Below are 12,381 nucleotides of genomic sequence, written 5' to 3' on the forward strand. Positions count from 1 at the left end.
CAAGAGTGGAAAGCTACACGAGGTAAACGATAATTTAAAAGGAAAATTAAAGGATGGCGCACATTTCTAGGAATCGATAGGCTAATGCGCACGACAGCTTAGCCGCTCGATGAAGTTGCCCAGAAATTGATGGGTGGTACTCTGCATAATTGCGCTGATGGCGAAAGCGTGTTTGACGTTCCTTGCCGGTGTAATTTTGACGACATTTTTTATTTTCTTTCTGGGAAAGCCTCGCGAGGAACGAAATCTTGGCGTCTTGGAAGGAAAGTGAAGGCACAAAGTTTTAAAAACATTTTTCACCAGATTCTGTACATCTTCTATGCTCGTGAGCTTCACCAGAGAGGACGCGAAATCTAGGTCGATATTTATATTTTCTTTATTATTTTCTATTCGCAGGGCGCAAGTGGCAGCTGGAACCTTTATCCATGTGCTCTTCAAATACGTTTGAATATGGTGGAACGCGCTTGAGGAAAATTCATTTTTCAAACCTTTAGGACGCTTGGAAATGCCATAGCAGTGTATTCCTACAATTTGGCTTTCTTGAGTTTAGAAGACGAAAGCGCAACCTGCAGTGGAATATTCGTTTACCACGATTGAAGACGCCCAATGCGAATACAGGTCTCATGCTATTATTGCTATTGCGCGAGCGTCTCTCTCGATATTCATGCTTAATCCGGGCTTGAAGAGCTCGGGGAGGTAAAAAAAAAGCTTGTTAAGTTCATACTTATGCCCTCAATGAAATAGGCCTGAATTCACATATATGTCCAATTTTACGTTGTTCTTGTCGCAGTTGTTAAGTCCCCCTGCGCATGTCTCCAACGTCTTGCGCGGTCCCACCATGGAGTCTTTTCAAGCGAAGCTGGTTACGACTTGCAGACTTCTGTGGTCGTGGCGGCGTTGTGCGCGAAAAATGTGGCGCCAGCGTGTGTACAGACATGCGGCTTTACATATGCGTATTTGTATGCGCTGTTTTCCAAAACTTGATGCTCTGTGGATTGCGGGCATGTCGGCGACCAGCCGTTTCTGATATGACAGTCTGGTCTTTTATCGAGATCGCTTGTCAATGCACGTTACCACATTTCATTGTTGCCTGCATACTAACACATGACCTTCATTGTTGCATACAGCAAATAAAGCTTTGCTCTGCTAAGCACGTGGGTGGAGGTTCTATTCTCGGCATGGAGAGAAAAAAAAACATCGGGAAAAAAAATTCAGGGGCCCTTCCCGGTTCAGGAAGGGCTCCTGAATTTTTCTGAATTCCTTTTTCTCCGTTTGGCAGAAGTTATATTTTCAAAAACGTATTGAATAACAATTGCTACCGCTATCCACGAAAGAGAGTGCAGTAAAATGAAGACAAATGAGGTGCGCTTGTACCGTACGTGTGATTGAATGCGAGTCCAACACTGATTTCTCTAAGTTTAAGGAAGCATGTTTGAGACGGAGAACATCGCAGCGCTATACAGTTATTTGCCGAAATAAAAGAAGGGAATAACGATATTAAACACGAAAATAAATATGGCAAAGAACGGCATCTCTGTCCGGTCGTTCTTACCATTACAATCCACCGGGGCGTTTGAACAGGCGCTCCCGCTCGAAGACTTTTCTGTCAAACACAGTCTCTTTTACGCGCCAAAATTGCAGCATATTGCTATAGAGATGTGACGGAACGGGATTTTTGAAATGTCAGTGTTATTTATATAAAGATATTTTTTTATGTAAACAGAATATTTAAAAACTGCGCTTGCAGCCAACTCTGTTCACATTTCTCGATCTTGTTGTCTCGACGTTTAAATCATCGCCGCTTTTCATGCACTCTGTTGCTTTCGATTCGTTGCCTTTCTGGGAAATGTTTTCACCTTTCTTTAGCATGAAGATTTCCCAATTTGATAGAAAAAGTGCAACCCACCTTCCGCTGTCGTCATCCAGCTGCTTGAAAGAGGCGAAGGTCAAAACAAGAATGAGACGGGACGCTGTTCCACAGAAATGTGAACGCTATGTAGAAAGAAGAAACGCAATACGATTTGACAGCCGTGTTTTGAGCGACCGCTTAAGCTTGTTTTCCTTGCGGATTATCTCAGGCTCAGACACGCTGCGCCGTTTTCCCGGGTCCCCGTGAAAAGAGATCGCTCTCGAACAACAGCAGAGACGTGCTTGCTACGACCCGTGTCCCTGTTTTTCTTTTTGTTTTTGTTTTTTTTGCTTTCTTTGTTAATTTCCTTGAAAAAAACTCCAAAGCAGCTACTGCCATCTATCGAGTCTGGTTTGTGCATCGCCTTTTTGCAGCGAATTCGTTTCCAGCGGATAGCTGCGTGCGTAGAGCCACAGCCGCTGAATATAATTTCATTGATCGGCCGTGGTAGAGGGTTCTAGGGAAAGCCGTTTAGAATAAAACTGTACGCTTATGCACAACTTAGACAACTTACAAAGCAAAATTTGGTCATGTCCACACTACTAGTTACCCACATTCAGCGAATGGAATGGTTTCGAGTGTTTTGTTTAATCGTTTTTTTTAATAACGTTTCTGCGTGTTCCAAGATGTGTAATGACTCGACGAAGACAAATGATTTCGATATATATATATATATATATATATATATATATATATATATATATATATATATATATATATATATATATATTATATATATATATATATATAAATAAATAAATTATCAAAAATATGTAATAAACTTCACTTCTTAACTGAACACAAGAGACTCCATCTTGTTCTATCGAACTTCTTCTTTATTCTCTTCTCCCCCCTGCCCCTTGTCTAGTTGTCTTGTTTTGACTTCTTCTTCTTCTAGGTGCAGGCCGCTCGGCTTGCTTCATTCCCCCCAGCATGGTTAACATCCCTCCTGGGATGATACTTGAATATATTTCTAATGGCAGCGGATTCCACGATGTCATTAGGACCCATGTACCATATGGTCTTCAAGTTTCCTTGTTGACTCGCTGTCTTTATAACGCGAAATGGGCCCTTGTAGGCTGCGTTGAGACTCCGTCCTCTTTTCACCAGCACTAAGTCACCGACCTCGAGTTCTGGTAATGCTGTATTTTGTCGCTTGTCGAAATTTCTCTTCATTCTTTCACGGTACCTCAATACACTTTCTTTTGATCGTGCCGCTTCTTGGAGGTTTATGTTCTTGTCAATGCCAAGGCTTACGTCCGCAGGCAGATATGTTGATCTCCCAGTTGCAGCAAATAGAGGAGTACATCCCAGTCCGGTTGTGTATAAACGGTTGTGGTGAGCTACTGCCGCTTCCAGACAACATTTCCAACCACCTTTAAATGCTGGATACATACTAATGTACTGCTTAACGTCTCTGATCGCCCGCTCAGCTAACCCATTTGCGGCGGGATGATAGGGCGCAGTGAATCGCAACTTGATGTTACGCTTTTCAGCCCATTCCTGTAGCCGACGACTTCGGAAGGCAGGTCCATTGTCTGAGGCGATTACCTTTACGTTGTCGAACATCTTCCTGCTCAGAAAAGAAGTCGCGCTGTTAGCGTCTTCTTTGCCCGGTCTTGCTGCGATCATCCTGGTGCACTCATCAATGCACAAGAGGAAAGCTTGTGTCCTCTGAACTCCTTCAGACTTTTTCCGTAGTTCTGCAAAGTCCAGATGAACTACTTCAAATGGCGTGTTAGAATGTGTTGGTATAGCCATTTTCGGCGTTGGTTGCTTAAATTTCACTTTGTTAATCTGGCATTTGTGACAGGACGATACATAGGTCTTTGTGTCTTGCTTCATGAGAGGCCATGTGAACCTCTTTGTCAATTTCATGTAGGTTCTCCAAAAGCCATCGTGTCCGCCTGATTCGGGGCTGTCATGATACAACTCCAGTATTTTTGGAACTAAGGAAGTTGGCACGGCAACTCTTCCATGTTCAGTTTGCTGCAAAACCTCAGTTCCTTCCCATATCTTCACTGCATTGACTTCTTCGTCTGGGAGCACAATCGCTAATCGCGACATTGCATCCGCGTCCTTCATGGAGGCTCCGGGGCGATGAGTTACCTCAAAGTCAAATTGCTGAAGTTCACCCACCCAACGGGCAACCTTTCCTTTCAATTCAGCCATCTTTAATATATACGTTAGGGCTTCGTGGTCTGTATAAAGCTTGAACTTCACGCCTTCCAAATATGACCGGAAGTAGCGGACGGCTTTTTAAAACGGCAAGAGCTTCTTTTCTGTTGTCGTGTAGTTTAATTCGGTCTTGTTGATGTGTAGCTGTAGTATCCAACTACACGAAGCTGTTGGTTTTGTGGTCGTGAGGAATCTCGGTGATACAAGACGGCCCCTGTTCCATAGTGAGAGGCATCGGTGTTCAATTCGAAGGGCAGCGAAAAGTCTGGTAAGCACAGCACTGGATCAGAAGAAATTATGCGAACTAATTCTCTGTAGGCGTCGTCACATTCTTCTGTCCAACAAAAGGGAACGTCCTTCTGCGTCAGTCTCGTGAGGCAGCGACTTTTCAGGGCATAATCTTGAATGAAGGCTCGAAAATGACCCGCCAATCCTAGAAATACACGGAGGGAGTGTACGTCGTACGGCTTTGCTAGTTTTGTAATGCGAGTCACTGATTCCTCCTTTGTGTTCTTCGTTGTTCCATCTAAAACTCTGCCCAGAAAGGTGACCTTGGTTTTGAAGAACTCACTCTTTTTGAAATTAACTTTTAACCTAGCATCAGATAATGCTGTCAGTATATGAGCCAGATGTTCCTCATGCAGCTTTTCACTTTTAGAGTAAATGATGATGTCGTCTACATAGACGTTGCAAAAGCGTCCAATGTAGGGGTCCAATACTGCGTTCATCATTTTCTGAAACCAACTCGGTGAATTTTTTCCATCCAAAAGGAAGGCGGTTATATTCATATATGCCAAATGATGTTGTAAATGCGGTGTATTGCTTGGTGTCTTCTTGTAGAGGTACCTGCCAGAAGCCCTTGCACAGGTCTATGCGAGAAAGGCAGGTACAGCCCCCCGTTTCATCGATGATGGTGTCGATCCTTGGCATTGGAAAAGGAATCAGCAGTGTCTGGCTATTTACTGTTCTGTAGTCCGTGCACAGGCGCCAGCTGCCGTCTTCCTTTGGAGCAATGGTAATAGGTGAGGCAAATGGAGACACTGACGGGCGAATTACATTGGCATCTAACATCTTTTGAAGTTCTTCATTTAGCCATGCTTTCTTCTCTCGCGTCAAGTTATATGGTTTTTTCTTCACAACTGTTTTGTCGTAAAGCTGAAAGGGAACCTCGAAATTTGTAGTCGCCGGTGGATACCCTCCCAAGCAAACCAGTTCGGGGTACAGTTGTGGAATTACACTGCTTTTGTTTGGTATCCGTAGGTGGTCCTCTTTGTGTGCCGGCTCCGTTTTGTCAGCTTCTTTATCAACAGACACTTCATCGTTCCAATAAATATTCAATCTCAACCGCTTCATATCTGGACGAGAAAGGAGAAAGTCGTACGCCACTGCGTCTAAAACTAGTGCAACAACTTCTGCAGTTTTAGACTGGTACGTCACTTTCAGACGTACCCACTCACAATACTCTTTCTCACTTCCATCGTATCCACGCACAAGAACAGACCTTCCCCGGAATACATCGTGATTATTAGCATTGCTTTTATTGAGGATAGATACAGACGCCCCACTGTCTATCAGTGCGCGTATGCGTTGTCCATTGACCTCCAGGTCTCTATGCAACAAGCTTGGAGAAGTCAAACAAACAGCCTCGTTTGTGTCTTAGGGTCAGACTGAGAACCCTCATTTATTAGTTTTTTTCTAATATTTGCGAAATACCTCCTTCCGTCATAGACTCCATCTCGGTGGTGTGCAACGACTCGCGGTGACTTGCCGCTTGCGAAGACTTTGGTGGCTGCGCACGAAACTCCCTGTTTCCTGACGGTCCTGTCCCTTGAACATCTCGATGAGACTTTCCTGTCCTCTCCGTCCAATGACAGGCCATATCTTGGAGTGACTGCCGCAATGTCTCCAGAGTTTTCGGCACTCTAGCTTGAACCTGTCGTTGCAATTCCCGAGGTAAGCCGTGTATGACGAGCGTTATAACGGAAGTCAGTGGAAGGTCTGGCTCTGCAAGTAGGAGCAATCGACGCTTTTCAAAGAAAAAATTGGCCGCGTATCTGCGTGCTTCGCTGCAAATGTCGTGTAAAGACGATAGAAGAGGCGCTGTGTGAGATATGGACGCCATCTGGCAATACGTCGGGAAACATGAGTGCTGTGTTGCGTGCTGGTAGTCCCGGCGCAGCAGCAGGCGAAGACCGGCGGTGACCAACGCGACCGGCGGGGACGCCAGCCAGCCCGAAAACACGGTTTGGCACGAAGCGCTGAAGCAGAGAAACGTCCGCACTCAACGAGTACTCTCCACACACTCTTTTATTTACACGTCGCCTGGGAACAGGAACGCCAGAGCGGCGCCCACAACCGGCAGCCTGAAGGCCGCCCACAGCGCTGCTTTTTCATTTTTTAAATATCTTTTTTCCACCTTCTTGGCCTTCTCAAAACTGAAGTTTTTCAACACCAACCCATGGCATTCGTACAGTGCAATACAGAACCGAAACCGAAACACAACAATGAGCTCGTGCGAAGGGCACGGAGGAAGGCAAATTTCAGCGCAGTCGCATTTTCAGCTTTGTTGAAACAGCGCTCACTAGACGACGACGAAGTGAAAGAAGGCACACGACAGGCAGCGCCTGTCCTGTGCCTTCTTTTACTTCGTCGTCGTCTAGTGAGCGCTGTTTCAACAAAGATGAACGCATACCAACTCGCTCAAGCTTCCATTCTTATGCATTTTCAGCGCAGCTTAAGAAACTAGGGTCCTTAAAATTACGTATGTATGCATTTTCTATTAAAGGAACACGCCACCTAATACTTGCCTAGTGATGTTGCACCTCAGATATGCATGATATTTACTTTTTGATCGACAACGTTCACAAGTATGAACAGCCGTACAAGTTCAAGACGGCTGGCCCTTGGGCAAGTGGTTCAACTTTGGCCGAGTGGCTGAATCGAGGGACGTGCCGACAAACAGAAAGACAGAAAGACAGACCAAAATTTCTGCGTTTAAGTTCCCCAAGAAAGACTATCGTCTTTAATACTCGATCACTGGTCCAGACCGGTAGCGGTAGAAAATGGCTTGATTCCATCGCTCAAGCGGGCTCCCACGGAATGATGAGATGAAGCTCTCCTTCCATGTGCTCCATGCATCACATTCATGTCCTATGATACGCAACTCGTACCATTTTCGTGCGATGCCACTTAAAAACGGGAAGATATGTTTCACTCGTTGTTCGTCGGTGTCCCAGCCGTTCTGTTTACAGGCGTATTCAAAGAAACTAATCCACGCCTCTGGATTGTCCGACGTACTATCAAACGGTTCAGGTTTCACAAGCTCAGTAGGACGGCTGTCTCTCAGGCTCAACGCCGATAAAAGAGTTTGAATCATTTCATTTTGTTGGAAAACTTGCTTCTGCTGAGCTTGAATCGCCTGCAGAACAACGGAGAGGTCTACATGGGAAGTTGGCTCCGATGCAGCTGGCTTCTCTAGTTTCGATGTCACAAGGCGGTTGAAAAGGGAGACTTGAAGGTTTATCTTCACAGACTCTTTTTCCAAGAGTTGGTCGAGCGACATAGACGCCTTCTCGAGAACTATTGAGATGAGCTCACCTGTCGTCACGTCGACGGGAAGATCGACTGGCGGATCTCCAGGGAGCGCGTACTTCGTGAAGACCAGGCTGTCTGTGGCTGGCTGAACGAAGAAGGTAACCCACATCATGGATCGTCAAAGCCTACTGCGCCAAAATATCTAATAAAACTTCACTTCTTAACTGAACACAAGAGACTCCATCTTGTTCTATCGAACTTCTTCTTTATTCTCTTCTCCCCCCTGCCCCTTGTCTTGTTGTCTTGTTTTGACTTCTTCTTCTTCTAGGTGCAGGCCGCTCGGCTTGCTTCAATATATATATATATATATATATATATAGTCCTGGCATGGTACACACCAAACCGAAGAAGCACTCTGCTCCCACGACAGTGCGTCTAGGATTCTACAAAATGTTCTTAAATGTCAAATAGAATTCTCAATAGATTTCTTTCTTGGCTTCACAGTGATCCAGCAAGAGTACGAGGTGAACGTGCACGACGGCTTTGCCACAAGAGGGAGCACGGCCGTGCTGACATGCCAGATTCAGCCAGCGGCGGCCAAGGACTACACGAGCGTGCTATCATGGCTCAGAGATGACAAGTACCTCATCACGTCGGAAAGTCAGACGCAAGGTGAGATTTAACTGAACACGCCGAAATTTCTTTAATTATCAACAATATCAGAAATTCATCCACATCACTAATAGCATTCATTGTAAAGCCTCGTTAGAGGAGCACGATAAAATGAAGCAATAAAACAGTGTAGACTGGTAAATCACTCTTTTAAGTGCAATGAACTCATAGACCGAAGGCGAACGGCGTCTATCCGTGGTAACGCAGTTCCAAGCGAAACAATTGCTGAGCTTCACCGCTAGGCCGAGGGAGGGCGCTACCATCTCATCATCGGAAAGTTTCTGAGGATGTTGCCGCTAGGGGCGCTCCCACGCAGCAGCCAATCGGTCTGTAAGTCGTCGGGCCTGGTGGCACGCTTGTCACCGCCCCGTTATAAAGGGGGCGCTCATAGCATCCATCCATCCAATAGGAAGGCGCCGGCTGGTGTATGGTCTTTTCCGCCATGGACACCATTGAGGAGGCTTGCCGAGAACGGCAGCGCTCTACGTGTCCCAACTCATAAATTTACGAGTATTCCATAGCAATAAGATATAAGCAATGTATTTTTCATAACAATCGTGCGCTCTTGGATATCTTTGAAACACATGCTACTCTGTAGCCTACTCGTCACCAACAACACTGGAACCTTCCATTCTGTAGAACAAATTTCGGGCGACAAATGTTGTGTTTTACTGTTCCTTTCTTATTGAATAAATTACTTTTGGCAAAAGTAATGCTTGAAAAGTGCAGTGCACGCGACATTAGGAAAGCGCTTTTATCGTGGAAATCGAGAAAATGGTGGTTCACGCATTAATGGAACGGTCTATATATATATATGTTTGTATATGTGTGTATATATACATATATATATATATATATATATATATATATATATATATATATATATATATATATATATATATATATATATATATATATATATATATATATATATATCATCATCATCATCATCATCAGCCTGTCTACGCCCACTGCAGGGCAAAGGCCTCTCCCATGTTCCGCCAATCAACCCGGTCCTGTGCTTGCTGCTGCCAATTTATACCTGCAAACTTCTTAATCTCATCTACCCACCTAATCTTCTGTCTCCCCCTCACGCGTTTGCCTTCTCTTGGAATCCAGTCAGTTACCCTTAATGACCACCGGTTATCCTGCCGACGTGCTACGTGCCCGGCCCATATCCATTTCTTCTTCTTGATTTCAACTATGATGTCCTTAACCCCCGTTTGTTCCCTTACCCACTCTGCTCTCTTCCTGTCTCTTAAGGTTACACCTATCATTTTCCTTTCCATCGCTCGCTGCGTCGTCCTCAATTTAAGTTGAACCCTCTTTGTAAGTCTCCAGGTTTCTGCTCCGTAGCTAAGTACCGGTAAGATGCAGCTGTTATATACCTTCCTTTTGAGGGATAGTGGTAGATTACCATTCATGATTTGACAATGCTTGCCGAATGAGCCCCAACCCATCCTTATTCTTCTAGTTATTTCACTCTCATGGTTCGGCTCAGCGGTTACTACCTGTCCTAAGTAGACGTACTCCTTTACAACTTCCAGTGTCTCGCCACCTATCGCAAAGCGCTGTTCTCTGCCAAGATAGTTCCACATTACTTTAGTTTTATGCATATTAATTTTCAGACCTACTCTTCTACTTTCCGTATCCAGTTCAGTAATCATGAGCTGTAATTCGTCTCCCGCGTTACTCATCAATGCAATGTCATTAGCGAATCGTAGGTTACTGAGATACTCTCCATTAACTCTTATCCCTAACTCTTCCCAATCTAGGGCCCTGAAAACCTCCTGTAAACACGCGGTGAATAACATTGGAGAGATCGTGTCTCCCTGCCGTACGCCCTTCTTTATTGGGATTCTGTTGCTTTCTTTATGGAGGACTATAGTGGCTGTGGATCCGCTGTAGATTTCTTCCATTATGTTTATATAGGCTTCGTCGATGCCTTGATTCCGCAGTGCCTGCAAGACTGCTGATGTCTCCACCGAATCAAATGCCTTATCGTAATCTATGAAGGCTATGTATAGGGGTTGGTTGTATTCCGCGCATTTCTCTATCACCTGATTGATAGTATGAATATGGTCTATTGTTGAGAATCCTGTACGAAATCCTGCCTGGTCCCTTGGTTGATTGAACTCTAATGCCGTATTAATTCTGTTAGCAATTACTTTTGTAAATAGCTTGTAGACAACGGACAGTAAGCTTATGGGCCTGTAGTTTTTCAGGTCCTTGACGTCCCCTTTCTTATGGATCAAGATGATGTTGGCATTCTTCCAAGATTCTGGTATCCTCCCCGTCGAGAGGCACTTCGTATACAGGATCGCCAGTTTCTCTAACATAATCTCTCCACCGTCTTTCAACAGGTCTGATGTTACCTGATCCTCACCAGCTGCTTTGCCTCTTTGCATTCCCTTTAAGGCTTTCTTTACTTCTCCTGTCAATACTGGTGGGATGTCAGATTCCTCTGCGCTATTACTTCTTACGTTATCATCCTGAATGCCTCGGCTGCTGTGCAGATCTCTGTAGAACTCTTCCGCTACCTCAACTATTCTATCCATATTGTTTGTGACCTTGCCTTCCTTGTCCCTTAATGCATAGATCTGATTTTTGCCTATGCACAGTTTTGTCTTCATAGCTTTGAGGCTTCTTCCGTTCTTTAGAGCATGCTCAATTCTCTCCATATTATACTTTCTTATGTCAGCTACTTTACGCCTATTGATTAACTTCGAAAGCTCCGCCAGCTCTATTTTGTCTGTTGCACTTGAGGCTTTCATAGCTTGACGTTTCTTAATGAAGTTTTTCGTCTCTTGGGATAGCTTACCAGTGTGCTGTCTAACGACTGTACCCCCGACTTCCACTGCACACTCCTTGATGATACTAGTCAGATTATCATTTATTGCGTCAACGCTAAGGTCGGTTTCCTCGGTTAAAGCCGCGTACCTATTCTGAAGTGAAACTCTGAATTCCTGAACTTTCCCTCTCAGAGCTAGGTCATTAATCGGCTTCTTGCGTATCAGTTTCTGCCGTTCCTTCCTCACGTCAAGTTGAATTCTAGATCTTACCATTCTATGGTCACTGCATCGGATCTTGTTAACTACTTGCACATCCTGTACAATGCCCGGGTGGCCGCACATTATGAAGTCTATTTCATTTTTAGTTTCGCCATTAGGACCCCTCCACGTCCACTTACGAGTAGCCCGTTTTCTGTAGAAGGTATTCAAGATGCGTAAATTATTGCGTTCTGCAAACTCTACTAGTAACTCCCCTCTGGCGTTACTAGAGCCGATGCCATATTCCCCAACTGCATGATCTCCAGCCTGCTTCTTGCCTACTTTTGCATTAAAGTCGCCCATCAGTACAGTATACTGTGTCTTTACCTTACTCATTGCTAATTCTACGTCTTCGTAGAAGCGTTCAACCATTTGATCATCATGGCTGGATGTAGGCGCGTAGGCCTGTACCACCTTCATCTTGTACCTCTTATTAAACTTAATTACGATATATATCACCCTCTCATTAATGCTATAGTATTCCTCTATATTGCCAGCTATATCTTTATGAATAAGGAACCCCACTCCTAGTTCTCTTCTGTCAGCTAAGCGACGATATCATAGGACGTGTCCGATCTTCAGCACTGTATAAGCCTCCTGCGGCCTCCTAACCTCACTGAGCCCTATTACATCCCATTTACACCCTCTAATTCCTCGAATAGTACAGCTAGACTCGCCTCACTAGATAAAGTTCTAGCGTTGTACGTAGCCAAATTCAGATTCCAATGGAGGCCTGTCCGTACCCAGAGATTCTTAGCACCCTCTGCTGCATCGCAGGTCTGACCGCCGCCTTGGTGAGTTGCTTCGCAGCCGCTGGGGACTGAGGGCCGAGGGTTAATTGGTGTATTCATGTGGGAGGTAGTGGCCAAGTACTGCACCAGGGTGGCCAATCCTGCTCTGGTGAGGGAGTGCATTGCTGGCTGTGGTCGCCAGTGAGGCTGCACCCCAGGCCTTTTTTCACAATTCCATCATCACGCGGATTTTTTTTTTAATCCGGTTGGGAATTGTCCGGCACCGGGATTCGAACCACGGACCTCT

The 12,381-nt window shown here is 45.0% G+C and overlaps 1 protein-coding gene across 1 annotated transcript in view; it reads left to right on the plus strand.

Moving 5' to 3' along the window:
- The window catches only part of LOC119383510 (Down syndrome cell adhesion molecule-like protein Dscam2), a 245,549-nt gene that overhangs the window by 183,804 nt on the left and 49,364 nt on the right, over positions 1-12,381 (plus strand). The window contains exon 3 of the mRNA XM_037651681.2: positions 8,126-8,293. Within this exon, the coding sequence (XP_037507609.1) occupies positions 8,126-8,293 (168 nt within the window). The remainder of the gene's footprint in view (positions 1-8,125; positions 8,294-12,381) is intronic.

Source organism: Rhipicephalus sanguineus, chromosome 2, assembly GCF_013339695.2.
Source record: "Rhipicephalus sanguineus isolate Rsan-2018 chromosome 2, BIME_Rsan_1.4, whole genome shotgun sequence".
Taxonomy (NCBI): Eukaryota; Metazoa; Arthropoda; class Arachnida; order Ixodida; family Ixodidae; genus Rhipicephalus; species Rhipicephalus sanguineus.